Consider the following 20,100-nt stretch of genomic DNA (forward strand, 5'->3'; position numbering starts at 1 on the left):
TATACAAAAAAGCTACAAGTTTTCAGGCAGTTAAAAGTGGTTGGATGATCATGCAAGGGGGAAGCAACCTACTCAAATCAAGTCATCTCATTTATTCTGCAACTGTATTTAAACAGGAACGTTATTCCCTTAACTCTAGTTTGTGACTGATTAATTTGTTTTATTCCTCAAAAGAACTTTTAATTTCAAAGTTTCTTTTTCAGTGCAATGTTAACTTTGCTCGTTTAATGAAACGTTCTCCCTCTCTCAGCAAACTCAGATCCCAGACTACGCAGAGCTGATTGTAAAGTTTCTGGAGGCCCTGATTGACAGCTACCTGCCAACAGCTGAGGAGGAGCGGGGCCAGGAGCAGCTGCGCACACCCACCTCCCCATACCCCCCTTCCAGTCAGAGTCAGCTAAGCATCACAGCTAACCTGAACCTTTCTAACTCCATGACCTCACTGGCCACTTCACAGCATTCACCAGGTCCGTACACACATGCACACCAACAATGAAACAGCTGGCCTCTTCTTGATCCACCTGTCCACAGTGTTTATGGTGTGTGTATAATGCACATAGCAAAGCACATGCATACAGATATATACACAAAAGCATTAGAAATGGGAAACAATTACCTCCGGCTTGGTCGGGCGTCCCTACTGACACAATGGCCGTGTCTGCGGATGGGAAGCCGGGATCTGGGTACGTGTCCTGGTCGCTGCACTAGCGCCTCCTCTGGTCGGTCAGGACACCTGTTTGGGGGGTTAGGGGGAACAGGGGGGAATAGCATGATCCTCCCACACGCTACGTCCCCCTGGTGAAACTCCTCACTGTCAGGTGAAAAGAAGCTGCTGGCGACTCCACATGTATCGGGGGAAGGCATGTGGTAGTCTGTAGCCCTCCCTGGATCGACAGAGGGGGTGGAGCAGCGACCGGGGCAGCCCAGAAGAATGGGGTAATGGCCAAGTACAATTCGGGGGAAAAAGGGGGACCCCCCCCCAAAAAAAGAGTGAATTTGGCAGCACTGACCAGCATACCAGATATTTACATGGTTGGATAAAAGCAAATCCTTAAGGTCTTGTGATGTAAATTCTCAGATATCTGAAACCTGTCCCTGACAGTTGTAATGGGGGAATTAGTTCCAGATTGTCTGTAGGGATGTTGCTTAGCAACCCCACAGATTTTCTCAAAATTGATTTTGTTTCCAAATGATTTACTGTGTTCAGATGTGGTGTTTCCTCTGCCTCAGCCAAGGCGACCCACCCATACTCCTGACATCTGCTCTTTCTGCTGCTACCAGCAGGCTCTGTTTTTCATGTTTGTTTCCCCCCCACAGGTGTGGACAAGGAGAACGTCCAGCTGTCCCCCAGCTCGGCTTTGTCCACCAGCGGCCGGACACGCCACGGCTCAGCCAGTCAGGTGCAGAAGCAGCGCAGTGCAGGAAGCTTCAAGAGACCCAGCATTAAGAAAATAGTATGAGAAAACGAAAGTAAGAGACAAGAGAGAACAATGCCCTCCCTGGCCCCGTAGCCAGACTTCATGCTGCAGTTCTTTAGTTTGAGTTTTTATTTGTTTTGTCTCTTATTTGTTGTTAACTTGCAGGAAAATTGGATTTTTTTTTCTGTGCGTGTGTGTGTGTGTGTGTGTGTGTATTACATTCGAAGCATTAAAAGAAAGGAGAACCACAAGTGAAAGCTAAGTTTTAGTATTTGCTATTAGAGATTATCAAATCTTAATTTTTAGCTTTAACCTGGCCTAAATTGAATGAGGAGCCAACGTTTAATAGTTTTAGTCCCTTTGGTGAAAGGAATTTTTTTTTTTTTTTGAGAGTCGAGATGAAAGATAATAAATTGTACATTGACAACACGTGTGGATCTGACCGCAGTGTTTTGCGGCTGGCTTCCCTGTAGTTTGGTAGGTTCTGAATGTAAAATTATCTTTAAGGCCACATATAAACACAAGACTTTGAAAATTATGTAAATATCATGTTAAAAATGATAAAGATCAAGCGAGTGATGTGGTAGTGGTCTTGGACTACAACATCATGGAGGTATTTTGAGGCGTTGTATGTGTGAGAGCGCGGTTGGGTGGGTGGGTGGGGTGGTTTTGGGGGGTGGAGTTTAAGCTACGTGCTGAAGTTCTCATAAACACTGGTGAACATCTCGCTTCAGCCTTCTCCTTGATCGGTACAAGATGGACCAGTCAATAGAAGGCAACGTCTCTAACAGAATCTTCAAACCATCTTGAATCTGGATTCGGTTGTGCATGTCTTTTCAGTTCCCCCCCCCCCCGGTTTTGTACATACTATACATAGAGAGATTATTCCTTACTAGTCCTTAGTGTTGATTTAGATGTTGAAGTTTTATCCATGGTGTGCCTTCGTCAGGGTTTTCGATGTGTATAATTTTTTCTTTTTTTAAATAAAAGTAAAACCTTTCTAGGGACAAAGAAAAGGTACTAATTGTCAAGGGTTCCTCTCCACATTACCACCTTATTCATGCTGCAAAAGAGCCATGTCATAAATGACATTCAATGATCGTCAAATATACAATCATCCACATACCCTGTTGCCTGAAAGTATTTATCCTGTACAGATAGTAGTACAAAAATGTTACTCTTTGAAAAATGCTTCAAAAATGTTATTTTCAAGCACTACCAATATATCATCTTAAGAATTGCAAAACACTAGGGGAAGGTGCAAACTTGTAAATAGCTGAAATCATTTTTGTGTGTGTGGTGTTAACCTAGATTGAATTGTGTTTTCCGTGCATAGCCATTTGATTTTGTTTAAACAGAATGAAAATGAAAACTGCATCGTAGGAAATAATCCTTTATACATAAACTCTAGTCCACCACCTGTTTTTATTTTGTACAACCTAATGAAGAACAGCAAATTCAATACATGGACTTGGTGCAATACAATGACAGCTGTTATGTTGCAGGTTCACAGCCAGATTTCTACCTTAAGTAGAACCTATTTAATAACTAATTTCAGTAATTGTTAATGGCAAGAGATGTTATTTGTGCCCACTACACTTTCACACCTCAGTTTCACTGGAGTGAAATGACTTCTGAGAAAACGCAAGCATCACACAGCCAGCCCACAAATTTCACTTTGCTCATTGCGGTCTGGCAAGGCTCAGCAGTAAGTGTTTAGGTTAGCGCTGGTCTCAGTCAGCAAACTACGGGTAGGGTTTACATGACGACAACCCTATATTTGGAAAATGACAACAATGGCGGCACGGTGGCACAGTGATTAGCCCGGTCGCCTCACAGCAGGAAGGTCCTGGGTTTGAGCCCCGGGGTAGTCCAACCTTGGGGGGTCATCCTGGGTCATCCTCTTTTTGGAGTTTGCATGTTCTCCTCATGTCTGCATGGGTTTCCTCCGGGTGCTTCAGTTTCCTCCCACAGTCCAAAGACGTAGGTCAGATGAATCGGCCATACTAAATTGTCCCTCGGTGTGAATGTGTATGTCGGCCCTGCGATGGCCTGGTGGCCTGTCCAGGGTGTCTCCCCGCCTGCCGCCCAATGACTGCTGGGATAGGCGCCAGCATTCTCGCGACCGTGAGAACAAGATAAACAGTTTGGATAATGGATGGATGGATGGACAACAATGGCTGTGCTGCTCGCTGGTTTTCAACATCTAAACCTGTGGTGTCTAACATGTGTCATAGAGGTCTGAGAGTATGGAAGTTCTCATTCCAACCACACTCCACAACAGTTGATCTCACTCATTAGTCCTCTTCTGTGATTGAAGTTGTGCAAATCAGTGAACTCACCTGGCCCTCCTTGGCACACGATTGAGTTCCACCGATCTAAATCCTCCCCATAGTTTTCTGACTGATCCTGGTTTCCAGTAGCCTGGCACAGCCACCTGGTCTCACGAGATCAAATTATTGGGACTTGTGAAACCAGTCCGGCCTCCCTCCAACTGAACCTTTAAGGCGCCCTTTGAGGGACTGCGGGTGTGGCTTAGGTGATGACATGAGAAGCCACAGTGTACTGAACTGGGAAACAGAAACAATACAGGACTTCAACATAGATTTTACTTATAAAAACGGTAAGAATCGTGTACCAACATAGCAACAAGCTAAATATATGCTTACCATTATGCTTACTCACTGTTCGCTATAACATTTGCTACTGTTTCTTTAACTCTGAGGTTGTGCCATATCCCATTCGTTTGATTGGACTAGCTATTGATTAACAGATGGTGGATCCAATCACCTCCAATGTATTTTTTGTAAGCGCCCGTTGCTGCCACCCCTTTTTCAAATCTTTTAAATCTGACAGTGCCCAGACTGTGATTCGTGTAGGTAACAAGAGTAATAAAATCTGAATATGGCTGTGCCAGACCAGGTTTCCAGTGCCAGGAGATATCAGTTCTCAGTGGATCCTTTCTAGACAAATATCTCGTCGTGAACTGAGCTGACCTCACAGGATTTAGACTGGCTGTGCAAGGCTAATAAAACACAGTACCCACGTTATATCAGAACAAGTTCTGATGTTTATGTAACAACCACAGATTACTAGACTTGCTAGCCCTTGACTAACGGATCGAACCCTTTAGTCGACTGGTTAATGTAGTCGCCCTTGGTGCGGGAGACTCAGGTTCGCATCTCGGCTGCGGCGGTTCCTGCCCTACCCGCTGAACTCGTTACATTTAACTTCATATTTCACTGACAAGACAGTTGAATTGTAGGTTGATCTAATCTACACAGTACTTTATCAGAATCTGACTAGTGTTTGAGGGGATAGAAATGTAGTGTCATTTCCAGCACACTAAGGAACACTGCATCAATTACAAACTGGCACAACATTTTCATTGTTAAATGTGTTTTAAGAACTTATAGAAGTACCTAAATATAAATTACCTTTCAAAAAAACTTGAGTTTGTAAAGAAGTTGCCATTTCGCCATGAGGTTTCATTGACAAGTGCACACCATGCACATCAAGTATGAAATTCATCCTCCACCCTGTACCGGCTCGGGTTCCCCGTGTAGCTTCCTCGTCAAGCCTCAACAAATATTAGTTCATCAAATATTTATATCTTGCCTTAACATCTATGCATGGTCTTAGTAGAGTTGAGTATCGTACAACTCATACTTTTCTTGGCATTTCGTTCCTCCTTGTATTGTGATATTTTAAAATTGTATAATCCATTTCTTGTTTGCAATATTTTTCATCTTACATACCATGAACTAAAGCGTACAAAAAAAATGTTCATTTTCTTCTAAAACTGTTCCCTAGTCGTTTGAAATGCATGTGAAGGAATGATTTTATTCCCGTAGGTGCGTAGAGTAAATCTGGTGAACAGACATGTTACTACAGACGGTATTTCTGCTGAATACATGACTGAAAGGGAATGAGCAGATGATATGAAAATGGCCATTAAGCAGCATTTTGTAACTAACGTGTTTTTAAATTGCTTCAGGTCCACAACAGAACAATGTAAAGGGAAGAATAAGATATTTGCTTTGACTATTGTATACACGAGAGACTGTAAAGGATAAAAAAAAAATTACACAATGATAGAATAAACTACTGAATTAACTGTTTCAGTTACCATATCTTGAGGCAGATGTCCTGTGGCAGAGTTAAGAAGTAGGGTGCATGGGGCGTCCGGGTGGCACGGCGGTCTATTCCGTTGCCTACCAACATGGGGATCGCCGGTTCGAATCCCCGTGTTACTTCTGGCTTGGTCGGGCGTCCCTATCGACACAATTGGCCGTGTCTGCGGGTGGGAAGCCAGATGTGGGTGTGTCCTGGTTGCTGCACTAGCACCTCCTCTGATCGGTCGGGGCTCCTGTTCGGAAGGGGAGGGGGAACTTGGGGGAATAGTGTGATCCTCCCACGCGCTACGTCCCCCTGGCGAAACCCTGAACTGTCAGCTTAAACGAAGCAGCTGGCGTCAACACGTGTATCGGAGGAGGCGTGTGGTAGTCTGCAGCCCTCCCCGGATTGGCAGAGGGGGTGGAGCAGAGACCGGGACGGTTCGGAAGAGTGGGGTAATTGGCCAGATACAATTGGGGAGAAAAGGGGGGGGTCCAAAAAAACAAATAATAATAAGTAGGGTACATGAAGAAGACATATCAGTCAGTGGCAATTACACAGCTGCAAAATCACAGTGGTCACATGTTCTTCAGTATTCTGGATGCTTATTGGTGTTCATTGTAGGTGTGTTTTTTTAGAGGTCTGTTTTGGTTGCGTTGAAGAGATCAAGACCAAACCACAAGTAAATGTGTCATGTTTTGCTATGTTAGATTTGCAGCACCGTGTTAATTAACGTTTGGGTCAATTGTCAAAATCCTACAGGTGGGAAGTCTCTCAGATCACTTTGGTGTCGGGTTGTGTTGATGAAACGTTCACTTTCTTATTCGTGGTGCCTATCGTCCGCCATAGATCTCTGATGTGTCTCCATATTTACATGTGAAAGTATTAAAGTTGTTAACCATGCCATTTTTGAGGGAACATAGCATCTGAAGTATGCGGGAAATTCACTTGCGTTCTTTTCCTCTTCGGGCACGAGATTACAAAAGGGTGAATTAACGTTTTAGAAATGAAGCGACGTCTGGGTTTTGCATGGCATTTCACCCACATATGGTAACTTTCACACCGTTGGCGTGTCCGAGGCGGTGTTTTAGATGCAGCATAATTCCCGGGACAGGGAGGAATCCGTTTAAAACGGCCACAGAATATGAAGCGTTGAAGTATGACAGCATCTGCCGCGCGGGAGATGTGGCACGTTGTCCTGAAAAACACACAGCATCTCTTACCCAACGTAGAACACGAGGTCTGACAGAACAGACACGTGTATCGTAGACTCCTCAATATTTTTGCATAATTTCTCGATCCCCCCCCCCCAAATTGGTCTTTCACAAACGTGCTATTCATAAACTCATACAAATCTGAGAATTATTCAGTTTTAGCGACGCGAGTTCAAATGTCCATCATTCCACAGCTTTACTTTTACGTTGAGCTTTAGTTTGACTTTTATGTGAATAGATTATTAAGGATTAGGTATCCATAAACTCTGAATCAAATGGTTGACTTGCACTAATTTAAATAAGTCATGGATTTGTAAAGGTGAAACTGTGGCATGTTTTATTTGATGTTATGCAAAATCTAATGTCTTTATAGTATTTGTCTGAGTTTTGTTTTTAAAGCAGTATGTGAGAAAAATTGTAAATATTTTGTGTACAATTTGAGATGGTATATTTACTACATTGTACATACATGTGATATTGTATTATTTTGTTTTTGTAAAGCAGTTAGTTTCTGTATAATAATATACAAATTGAACTATTCCACTGTTAGTAATAAAATGTTTTGTTCCCTACTATACTTGAAAATATCTACTGACAGAGACTGAAGTTCTACTGCTTTTCGGTTTGCCTCTGTTATGCTATATATATATATATATATATATATATATATATATACTACACTCTTGCTAACAGAAAGCAGAGAGGTATTTCAAGAAGTGAGACCATTTTTTGCTAATAAAGCTGAAATATCTTTGAGAATATCTTGTAGAAATACATATTGCTGGTTGGTTTAAGACTAAAAAAAAGTTAAAATTTCACAACAGGTTTATATGATTAATAACAAGGTTAAAATACAGCACCTACACATCAGCTGGAATGAAATCTTGGGTGTAGATTTATTAAGGTGATGACATTATCCACAAGCAGTCTTTTGAGTAGGTGTGATCAGATGGAACTTCTTTGGTCACTATAGAATAATGGGTCCTCCTTTATTTTATTAGACCTGCCTACCTGATTGGGGCTTGGGTAGTTTTTCACTTATAAATGTATGTCTGTCTGTCTGTTCGTCTGTCTGTGTGTGTGTGTGTGTGTTTATATATATATATGTGTGTGTGTGTGTGTGTGTGTGTGTGTGTGTGTGTGTGTTTCACACAGGGTGATGTGATGCGTCTGTTGCAGTAGTTACAGGAAAGATGCACGCTTGCTTACCACCTACTTTTCTAACCTCTCGCTTACAGCTTGCAGCCACTGGCTAGCCCTTGTGGTGAACAAGGAAGCAGGCCAGTGCGTAAGCCTTCCCCCACCCTTACATAGCCTTTCCTTCGCCAAGACCCCTGCCAGGCCTCCTCGTGGCCACACACAGTAACTGGGTGCCTCGTGGCCTCAGGTAAACTTGGTAGGGGATCTCAGAGCTGCAATGGTCCCCAGAGGCTGTCTATGACAAACCACTGCCCCACTGCCTTGTGGGAAGTCTGTTAGAGACAAAGGCTAGGGGAGCACACCCCAAGAGAAAAGCAATGTGTTTGGCGGCACACATTAGGTGGTTCATCGACAGTCTGGGGTTTCCGGCAGCCTCCTGCAATCATGATATGTGACTGGTCATCCTGGGTATAAGCCCTTGCCAAAAGGACCAACCTGTCATGGCAAAGAGTGCTACTGAGTACTGTGCACCCCCTGTGGCACTCTAAAAACCTCCTTGCGTAGGTCTCCACTTCTGACCATGGTGTACAATATCCGGCCTTATATTCGCTTGAAGTCTGGTAGCGTTGGGGTGTCTGGCGATGGGAGCAGGGTAAAATTGCCCTGGGAGCTCCTAGTCAGTCCTGCACATCAGTGGCACAGAGTATATGGTCGCTAGCAGCTAGGATTGAGTGGCAGCTGCTTCTGGCAGTCCCCCGTGTGACTGAGCAGCCCTATTTGGGACCACACTGCTCACCCCAGTTGGGGAGGAGCCTAGAAAAGGTGACCTAAAAATTGTCCACTCAGCCAACCTCCTGGGTAGGTTACTGCACCTACTGGGAATTCCATCCTGCAGTAAAAACAAGAAAATGATCCCATTAGAACTCTCCTTGATAATGGTGACAACAGACCACATGCATGGTTGATGAAAAAAGCTCACGAGATTCAATCATATGCTGAGAGAAATGATATGCACAACTTCTACAGTTCTATAAAGACTATAGTATGTGGCCCTAGGAACTGTTATATCACACCCTTAAAATCAGAAGACAGACTGACAACCCTGAAAGACTAAAAGCAGATCCTGGCAAGGTGGGTTGAACATTTTGAAACCCTACTTAACCGGCACTCACCAACAGACCAATCCATCCTGGAAGAGCTGCCAATTCTTCTGCCCATCCCAGACCTTGACCACTCACCAACTTTTCAAGAAGCACTTGCAGTCATCAACTCCCTCAAGAACAATAAGTTCCCTGGCAGTGATGGTATCTCAGCAGGACTCCTAAAACCAGGAGGATACTTGTGCACCAGAATGATCTATCAGTACATCCTACAGGTCTGGGGCCAGGAGAGTGTCCCTCAACAATGGAGAGATGCTAAAATTGTCACCCTGTACAAAAACAGGGGTGACAAGTCCATCTGCAGCAACAGTCATGGCATATACCTACTAGCTGTTGCAGGCAAGGTCCTAGGTCATGCTATGCAGGATGGTGGTGCACTTGACAGAACATCAGCTGCCAGAGTCACAGTGCTTTTTCAGGAAGAACAGGAGTACTGTGGATATGATTTTCACAGTAAGACAGCTACAAAAAAGTGCCACGAACAACTTCAGGACCTTATCGTGACTTTTGTTGACCTCTCCAAAGCTTTTGACACTGTGAATTGGGAGCTACTTTGGAAAATCCTGAGAAAGTTTGGCTGCCCAAGCAAATTTGTGAACATTATATTACAGTTCCATGATGGGATGGTGGCACTGGTGGCCATACGAGATCAGAAATTGGCGCCCTTCAATGGATGCACTGGAGTGAGGCAGGGGTGTGTGTTGGCACTGGTACTCTTCAACATTTACCTCCTATGTGTCACAAAACTTTTTCATAAAGATCTGGAAGACTGGTAGACAGTAGTGGGATCACAATAGACTTTAGGCCAGATGAAAACCTCTTCCAACAGCCAAAGGTTCCAGGCAACCACCAAGCTGTCTGCACCGCAGGTCCTTGAGCTGCAGTACGCTGATGACTGCGCTCTTGTAGTTCACACAAAAGAAGACCTGCAAACCATCTATACCGTAGTTGTGAATGCCTACAGCAGGCTGGGTCTATCAGTCAACACCACCAAGACTGAGGTGTTATGCCGATGGAGGTCCAGCCCCTCACCCACTATGCCTGTCTTCACTATAGAACGCCAACCACTCTCAGTTGCTCCATCTTCCAAATACCTGGGCAGCATCCTGAGGGCTGCAACACTGATCACAAAACTCAGAATCAGAAATCAGAAACACTTTGTGTTGCACTGCTGTGGGCTGGGGGAAATGAGGTTTCATTTCATGTGCGCAAGTGCATGAAATGAAATAACAAATAAAGACAAAAACACATATCCAAAAACTACAGGAACTACAAGAACACATATATCCAAACTAGTAGAATCAAACAAGCCTCTGTAGCCTTTGGCAAACTCTGCCGTAAGGTCTTCCAAAACAAAAACCTCCACCTGCACACCAAAATTGCCATTTACAAAGCCGTCTGCATCACAACTCTCCTATACAGCTGTGAAGCCTGGGTCGCATACAGCTGCCACCTAAGGTTGCTGGAGCGGTTCCACATAAGGTGTCTGTAGCGACTCATGGGGATCACATGGCATGACCGTGTTCCTCATGCTGAGATTCTTGCTAGGACCAACTGCAAGAGCATAGAAGCCATGGTCACTGAGCACCAACTGCGCTGGCTTTGGCATGTCATTAGCATGCCTCAAGAACACCAGCCACATCAAGTCCTGTGTGGACAGCATCATCTGGGTCGCCGGTCCGGAGGTGGTCAGAAGAAGCAATACAAAGACCAGCTAAAAACATCGCTGAAGAAGTTTTGTATCGACTCCTTGAGACTGGAGCAAGCTGCCATCAACAGTTCTAACTGGCAGGAGATCTGCCACAGAGGTATAGCACAGCTAGAAATGGAGAGGAGTGGGAAAAAACAACAGGAAAGACTAAGGAGACACACAACATGCCTGCCCCCACTAACTCAGACTTCCTATGCCCAACATGCAATAAAACTTATGGATCAAATATTGGACTCTACAGTCAACAAAGAACACACCGTTAACAAGGAAAGATACCATCATCGGACTCGATGGACTACAAGCATGTATGTGTATGTGTGTGTGAGTGTGTCTGTTTGTCTGTCTGTCTGTCTGTCTGTCTGTCTGTCTGTCTGTGTGTGTGTGTGTGTGTGTGTGTGTGTGTGTATTTCTGTGTCTGTGTGCATGTATTTCTGTGTGTGTGTGTGTGTGTGTGTGTGTGTGTGCATGTATTTCTGTCTGTCTGTGTGCGTGCGTGCGTGTGTGTATATGTGTGTATGTCTCTGTCTGTCAGTGCGTGTGTATGTATGTCTGCGTGCTTTTGTGTGTGTGTGTGTGTGTGTGTGTGTGTGTGTGTGAGTGAGTGAGTGATTAAACATCACAGAACTCCCCTCGGTGGTGACTTTGATGTTGAGTTGTTGAACATAAGCCTTAGTTGGTAGTTTCCTCCTTAATTTTACCAAACTAGAGCCAGCATATTGGCATAGTTATGCCAGTTAGTAGACTTAAGGTGTCATATGATGACTAGTAGTTCTGATTTCCTACGTTAAATGCACTCATTGTGAGTCGCTTTGGATAAAAGCGTCGGCTAAATGACTGTAATGTAAACGTATGTAGTTCAGAGGGGGTTCCTCTAAGACAACAGGTGAAGCAGTGCTTCATCAAAACAACGTACATAATGCACACTGCACAGTGTTTTTTTTTAAATGCTGAAGTATCACAGTGGCTATTTTCTCTGTGAAGCAGAAAGAAAAAGTGCTGCAATCAAAAAAATAATAACATGCCGGACAATTTATCATGCAAAATGGCATCGCCTTCATCATCACCGGGAACGTCGGTAAAGCCATGCTGCACAGTGGGGTGGTGCTAGTGTGGATCAGCTAGCCCACAGCTCTGTAACTCAGCAGTAAAAAAAAAAAAAATGCAGGTAAGCAAGGCACTCGGAAGAATCATATTTCACAGTTAATTTCTAGCTAACTTTACAGTTTATGAAATATGTTTGCAAGGATGTGCTTCTGTAAATGTGATTTTTTTCCAGTTCAACATGGGTGGGTATATGCAAATATTTTGAAAGGCAGAAGAGGCAACAGACAGCCTGTCAACTCAGCAACACACCTTCGACACACCTCACCCACACTCCACACGACGACGCACACAAAAACACTGCACAGTCGACACTAGGCGAGGCTGCCGCCAGACCGCCTCGGTGTTTCCTTGGGTCCAGCTCCGGGCAGGGCCGTACAGGCTCCGGAAAGGGCCGTAAGCTCTCTCAGCCGATCCAACGCCAGCTCTCCTAGCCGTTAAACGGAGAAAAAAAATTTTGATGAACAAAATAAAAAACTCCACATGAAGACACAAACTTAGATGCAGACGTGGACAAAGACACCGCATAGTCGGCACTGGGTGAGGCCGCCGTAAACGCGAGTTCACGCCGCCATTTTCCCACACCGGGAGATGTATAGCCACAGTTGCTGGGGTCCAATCACCTGACGAGCCGTGAGGCACTGATCCCTGTGGCGTTTTTACTGTCTTAAATTCTGGAAGTTTCAGGTGAGACCAAGTATGATTATACATGCAATAGAAGTGAACTATACATAACAGCATCATGAGCTCACACCGTCATTGTTCATCTGCAATACTGAACATTTTGACATTTGAATGGAGTGTGTACTGCTTACTATGAATGAGTTACATATGATATTGTAGTGTCAACTGTAGGTGAAATGTCACCAAATTTGGCATGACAGTTCAAGTGTGTGCTGCACATATACATCACATTCAGTTAAGCTAGCTCTATGCATTTTATTACACGAGGCCTAGCTGATGAAATTTGAAGGCCTGTTATTGCAAAGCTGAATTGAATGTCAAAAGAAAAGGTATTGTAATCAGAATCAGAAACAATTCATTGTTATCTCATTCATGTACTTTCATACACAAAAGAGACGAAATTTCGTTTCTCCCAGCCCACAGCAGTGCAACACAAAAGACAAAAAATACATATCCAAAAGAAAACGACACTACCAAAAACATACAACAACGGAGAGAACAAAGCACAAAAAAAACCCCCAAAAAAAACAACCACGGTCAACAACACAGTCCATTCAGTAAATGTGCAACACAGTCCAAAAATGTCACTGTCCAGAGAACGAACGCCAGCCAGAATGACTGTCAGAAATCTGTCATAATGTTCTGTTGTGTAATAAATCAAGCTGAAAAGTAATTCTTGTCCCTGTGTATTTAATCACGTCTTGTCTGCTCAATGACTGTGACATATTCTGACCCTAGAAAGTTCTGCGCATGAACCTTAACCCTCTACAATACACAAGATATACCAATACTGTCACCTACTGGCCAGGTGGGCACATATCATTACATCCTCCTTCCTTCGAAGTTAATACAAAAAAGAATAAGAATAAGAATACAAGGTAATTATAATGTCTAGAGACTGTTAAGGTATAACCAAACGTAGTCATCTAAACATTACACCAGATTTTTTACACTTTCCTTTTCAGGTAAAATAACAAACGGGTAAGTCACAATAAGCTATTGCCATACCTAGTCATTTAAACAAACAATATTATTAACACTTTTCAGTACATGTATACTGTATAACAACAAACAGGTAAGTCACATTATTTCCTTTTCATGTATCCCAACTCAATGCAACTTTCTGATAAGTTTTCAAATAACTCCACACTCCGATGTCTTGTAGGATATTGCTAACCAAACTCACAGTCTCTTGTTTTTGTTTTTTTTAATCATACAAGTTCATTATAACTTTCTGTTTTCTAGGCCTGCTACACCTGCGCATGACTGGTGTTTCAGTCGTTGGGGTAGGTGGAGGAAGCTCAGTCGGCTGCATGTCAGGAGGATGCACAACAGGAGATGTCACATCAGCACCTGCCTGTTCTCCGCAGCACCTGTCTATCTTCAGTCCTAATGGTATATGACTTTGGACTTGCTTCTTTCAGGACCATTGCCTTTCTGTTCCATGCAGAGGGCTCTTCGATTCGGACAACATCATGTTCTGTAAGAGGTTTCAGACTCCTGGCAGCCTTGTCGTGGTTCTTTTTCTGTTCTCACTTGAGCTACATGTGTTTCTGTGTCAGTTCCCTGTTTTCCTTTTTCACAGGCATGCATGGCAGTGTGTTGCGCAGTTTACGGTTCATGAGGAGCGCCGCAGGTGATGCTCCGCATGCCAGAGGTGAGGATCGATAGGTCAACAATGCCAGGTAAGGGTCTGTCTTGAGTTGGTTTCAGTGGCGTTTTTCAGGAGTATTTTGACAATTTCCACTCCTTTCTCTGCCTTCCCATTTGCCTGTTGATGGAGAAGGCTTGATGTGGTGTGTTGGAACCCATACTGTTCTGTAAACATCTGAAACTCCCAGCAGCTAAACTGGGGGCCACTGTTATTCTGATCTGTTTGAGGAATTCCGTGTCTGGCAATAATACTTTTCAGGTGAGTAATAACACTGCTTGCAGATGTTCTGTTTAGCTGTGCAATTTCAGGACAGTTTGAGTAATACTCTATTACTAAGAGGAAGTCCTTTCCATTCAAATGGAAGAGATCTGTTCCTTCTTTTTGCAATGGGTTGGCTGGCATGTCTTGAATAAGCATTGGCTCTTTGGTTTGTTTGTAACGGTGTCTTTGACATGCATCACATTTACTAATCAGTGTCTCAATGTCTCTATTGATACCTGGTCAATAAACAGCTTCCCTAGCCCTTCTTTTGCACTTTTCAATGCCAAGGTGGATCCGGCTGAGCATCTCTTGGCACATAGACTCTGGAATGATAATCCTGTTTGGCTCAGCAGTAGGCCGTTGACCAAGCTCAACTCTGCCCTGATAGGATAGAATTGTGAGAGTTTACCTTTTGTCCACCCATGTTGGAGGTTGGCCATCACTGTCTGCAATGTTACGTCTTTTTCCTTTTCTAGTGCAAATTTGTACATCGTGTCTGACACTGGGAGGGAAGAAGCAATCAAGTTAACATGCATTTCCACATCCACTGAAATCCACCGAGGTGCTGACCTGTGTCTTTGTGACTGCTGCAGGTGCTCAGGACAGTGCGTCAGCCAGAATGATGTATTTACCTGGCGTGTAGACTAGAACCATATCATATCTTTGTAGCCTCATCATGATGAGGTGGGTAGTCCATAGACATAGCCATGAAACTTCTCACATCCAAACACTAACCCTAGGGTCTCCTTTTCAATTGGGCATATCGTGTTTCAGTCTCTGTCATTGCTCTGGACACATATGCCACTGGTCTCCAATTGTCGTCGTCGTCAGCCTGGAGAAGCACGGCGTCAAAGCCATCTTTGGATGCGTCCGTGGAGATTTTTGTTCTACATGAGGGATCGAAAAGGGTAAGCACCAGCTCTGTGGCAAGTGTCTCTTTAAGCTTTTTCCATTCTCTGTCATGTCTGGCAGTCCACTTGAACACTTTGCCTTTGTGCAGCAGATCTCTGATACAGACCGTTTTTGTAGAGACATTCGGGATTCAGGATGCCTAGGAAATTTACCACACCCCTGTAGGTGGGGGCATGTCCAGAATGGCCTGTACTTTGGAGCGGTCTGGTTCCGCTCCTTCTCCAGACAGCTTATCACCTAAGAAAGTGATTTCTGTTGCCCCAAACTGACATTTGTTTTTGTTCGGTTTCAGACCACTCAACAGGATTCTCTGTAGGAGGTTCAGCAGTCTCTCATTGTGTTGTTTTAGTGTACAGCCTCACACAGCTAAGTCATCAATGTAAACCCGGGTGCCTTCTAGATGCTAAATGATCATTTCCATTGCTCTGTGATAGATTTCGGGAGCTGATTTGATTCTAAATGGAAGTCTAAGAAAACAGTATCTGCCAAACGGTGAATTGAACATGCAGTACTTGCTGCTCTTATCATCCAATTTCAGTTGCCAGAAACCATGAGATGCATCTAGTTTACTGAAGAATTTGGCCCCTGACATTTCGCTAGTGATTTCTTCCCATTTTGGTATCTGGTAGTACCCTCTTTTAATGTTCTCATTAAGGTCTTTGGGGCCTAAGCACAACCTTAACTCACCATTGGGTTTCTTCACACATGTTACAGCGTTCACCCAGTCTGTCGATTGTTTGATACGTTGTATGACTCCCAATTTCACGATCCGATTGAGGTCTTTCTTTAAGCTGGCTCGAAGTGGTGCTGGCACTCTCCGTGGGGCATGCACGACTTGGCTTGGCATCACTTTTCAGCTCTATTCTTTAGGTGAATGGCAATATCCCTTGTCCCGTGACGATATCAGGAAACTTTTGCACAATGTCAGTTACTGTGTTGCTGTGAGTCTTAAGAACCACCTTTTCACTGTTGATTTTGTAGACCCTCTTGACCAGCTCAAGGCCCTCACATGCTTTGTCTCCTAGCAGTGACTCATGATCATTAGGAACAACCACGAACATCAGATTTTGTTGCTTCCCTTTCACATTCACTTTCAGCCTGCACACCTCTTTGGTTTCTATTCGCTGTCTGTTATAAGCCTTCAGTGGGACTGTTCGTTTATGTATTTGTGACTTCTCTTTAAGTGCTTTAATGTATTTTACACTAATCAGGTTGGCTTTTGCCCCTGTGTCTAATTTGAAGAACACCCTTGTCCCATTAACTAACAGAGGTGCCGTCCATTTGTCTGTTCCCACTGCACTGACTTGATGTCCAATGTCTACACTCTCAGTTGGCAGCACACTTTTTCCAGAGTCACAGGAAACCATGTTCACTAAAAATGAATCACTCAGTGAATCACTGTCTCCATCAGTTTTATCCACTACATGAACCTTGCGTTCTCTCCTTTCTCTTGAAAAACAATTTTTTACATCATGGTTTTGTCCCTTACACCTGGAGCACGTTTTACCAAATGCTGGGCAATGCCTGGGATTGTGATGATCTCCACAACGTTTGCAGCTAAATGTGTCACTTTGTTTGCTTCGAGCACCTCAGTATTTTCCGCACACATTTTCCTTGTAAAACGGCATCTACATTCACACTTGGCCGAGCTAAAGCTAGTCCCTTAGCGGCACCTTCAAACATTTCCTCATGCTGTTTAGCTAACTCGCTGGCCTGGCATATTTTCACAGCATTGTCCAAACTGAATTCCGCTTCTCTTAACAGTCTTTCTCTGACTTTCTTGTCACATGTGACGATCACAATTTGATCACGAATCATTGACTCTTTTAGTTCACTGAAGTTACAGGTACTAGCCTTTAGCTTAAGGTCTGTGAGAAAACTATCAAAAGTCTCTCCTTCGCGTTGCATCTGCGACCTAAACACATACCTCTCGTAAGTCTCATTCTTTTTTGACAGGCAGTGTTCGTCGAATTTCTGGATGACTTCGTCCAGCTTGTTTTGTCTCCCTAGTTTGCAAACGTGAATGTGTGGTTACACCTCCAGCGCATCAGCTCCATCGATGGTGAGTAGCATGGCGGTCTTTCGCTCCTTTGACGCCCGTCACCCCTATAGCCGCAACATACAGCTTGAACTGCTGCTTGAAATTTCTCAAGTTCGCGTCTACATTTCCAGTTAACTTTAAGGTCCCCGGTGATTTTATCGCATTCATTTTCTGTCTGGTTCGCTCCTGATTCCATGTAATGTTCTGTTATGTAATAAAGTTCTTTACTTCATCCTACACCAAGGTTGGACAACCTCGGGGTTCGAACCAAGGACCTTCTTGCTGTGAGGTGGCAGCGCTAGCCACTATGCCACCGTGCCGCCCAAAATGGTTTGTAACATTAAGTTTTCACAACAAGCCACAACAATATCAGTTGACTCTGGGGCCACTTGTAATGTAATGAGCCTCAAGGATAAGAAAAGGCTGGCACCCAACGCACGACTCCACCCAACCAACACCAGACTAAAGCTGTACTTGGGGGAGACATTGGACTCCATGGGCATCTTTGATAATTAATGTACAGTAAGAGGCCACAAATACGAGCTCTCATTTGAGATAGTGAAGACAAGCCAAGATCTTCTTCTGTTGGGCTCTACCTGTGAACGCCTGTGTCTCATGCACTTCATGAGAGAGAAGACATGTTTACAATCTTTAGTTATAACCACTCCTAAGTAATTAAGCCTCATCACTGTTTTGCACTTCCCTGATGATGTACTTAAAGTGCAACATGCACAGCCCGGAGCCCTAACCAAGGAACAGCTGGTCAACATACAGTGATGTGTTCAACTAACCTGTTGAATCCGTACTCGGGGAAGTCCATTTTGACCTGGATCCCAGTATTCTTGCAGTTCAGTGTGCTCCTCGCAATGATCCCATCTCAATGAAGGCAGCTGTTAAAGCCCAGCTGGATAAGTATGAGGCTGAAGGCCACATTGCACCCGTCATAGAACCGACCGACCGGATCAGCAACATGGTAATCATGAAAAAGCCGGAAAAGCTGAGGCTATGCATTGATCCTAAGTTCCTGAGCAAAGCCCTAAAGCGCTCTCACTACATTATGTCTACTCTGGAGGACGTCCTGTACAAACTACAAAGGCAAGAGTCTTCACCTTGGTGGTTGCCAGAGATGCGTTTCTGCAATGCAAATTGGACAACGAGAGCAGTCTCATGACCACTTTTTGAACTCCCTGGGGGAAGAAAAGCTGGCTCAAGCTACCATTTGGAGTATCAGTGGCACCTGAGGTGTATCAGCGAAAACAACATGAGCTCCTGGTTGAACGGAAAGGCATCGAGCCTATTGCTGACGACATCTTGGTTGTGGGCTGCGGGGACACAGACAAAGAGGCTGAGACTGACCATGACATCAAGCTCCTGGTGCTGATGGAGCACTGCCGTGAGGTCAAGCTGCGGCTAGGCTTAAAGAAGCTGCAGTTCAAGGCAGCCGAAGTCCAGTTTCACAGCCACATTCTCTCATCCGCTGGACTGAAGCCTGACCCAGAGAAGGTGAGGGCCATCATCGACATGCCCAATTCAAAAGATACAAAAGGTGTGCAATGTCTCATCGGCTTTGCCAACTATTTGGCCAAATTTATGCCACACCTGTTGAGTGTCTGCAAGCCGTTGTGACGCTTACTGGACAAAGAAACCCCCTGGCACTGGCTGCCCAAACATGAGACGGACATTCATGACCTCAAGTCTCTGGCTACATCCATGCCTGTCCTGCACTACTATGATGTGACTAAGCCAATCACAGTCCAGAGTGACGCCAGCCAGAGTGGGCTCGGCTGCTGCCTCATGCAGGAAGGCCAACCCATCGCGTTTGCTTCGAGAGCTCTTAGCCCCACAGAAAAAAAAAAACTTCACACATCAAAAAAGCATCGTCTTCGCCTTTCAGAGGTTTCACCACTACTTATACGGCCACGAACTGATCACAGCAGAGACAGACCATAAGCCTCTAATTTCTATCTTCAGCAAACTTCTCCTCAACGCACCCAGAAGCTGCAAAGGATGCGCATGACGTTACAGAACTACAGTCTGAAGGTCGTCTATAAACCAGGTCCTGAAATGTTCATCAGCGACACGCTCAGCAGAGCAACGGCAGGATGCACCAGCAGAGGAATGGCCTACCAGTGGCACACTATCTGCTCCTTAATGCAAGAGCAAGAGGATGTGAATCAGACAGACTACTTAAACATAAGTGACCAGTGTTTAGAACAAATCAGGCTGCACACTGACCAGGATGAATATCTGCAGACACTAAAGTCTACAGTTCTCATGGGCTGGCCAGATGTAAGAGAAGAAGCGCCTCTCATTATCAGAGAATATTGGTGTCAGGGTCTGTCATGTGTCAGTTTCCCGTTTTATTTTGATAGTCTTGTCTCTGTGTTCACGTCCTATTCCCCATGTGATTACCTGTCCCTGCCCTTATGTGTTTCACCTGTGCCTCGTTATCCCTTCCCTCCTGTGTGTATTTCACCAGTGCTCCCCTGTGCATCAGTGCCAGATTGTCTTGTCTCCTAGAGCAGCATTCCAGCGTTTCATGTAAGAGAGTTTCCCCGTGTCTGACTGTTTCGTTCCTGGTTTCCGAGTCTCCGTCTCCTGTTTTGGTCCCGTCGCCTGTTTGTTAGTCCGCCTGGTTCTTGAAATCTTCTGCCTGCCGATTTTGTACCTCTGCCTGTCTGATTGCCT

At 44.4% G+C, this 20,100-nt stretch overlaps 1 protein-coding gene across 1 annotated transcript in view; it reads left to right on the top strand.

Moving 5' to 3' along the window:
• The window catches only part of nf1a (neurofibromin 1a), a 316,227-nt gene extending 314,758 nt beyond the window's left edge, over positions 1-1,469 (top strand). Inside the window, exons 56-57 of the mRNA XM_056283131.1 lie at positions 251-467; positions 1,318-1,469. Coding sequence (XP_056139106.1) covers positions 251-467; positions 1,318-1,460 — 360 coding nt within the window. The 3' untranslated portion in view covers positions 1,461-1,469. The remainder of the gene's footprint in view (positions 1-250; positions 468-1,317) is intronic.
• Positions 1,470-20,100: the final 18,631 nt, after the last annotated feature.

Source organism: Lampris incognitus, chromosome 7 (genome assembly GCF_029633865.1).
Source record: "Lampris incognitus isolate fLamInc1 chromosome 7, fLamInc1.hap2, whole genome shotgun sequence".
In the NCBI taxonomy this organism is placed as follows: Eukaryota; Metazoa; Chordata; class Actinopteri; order Lampriformes; family Lampridae; genus Lampris; species Lampris incognitus.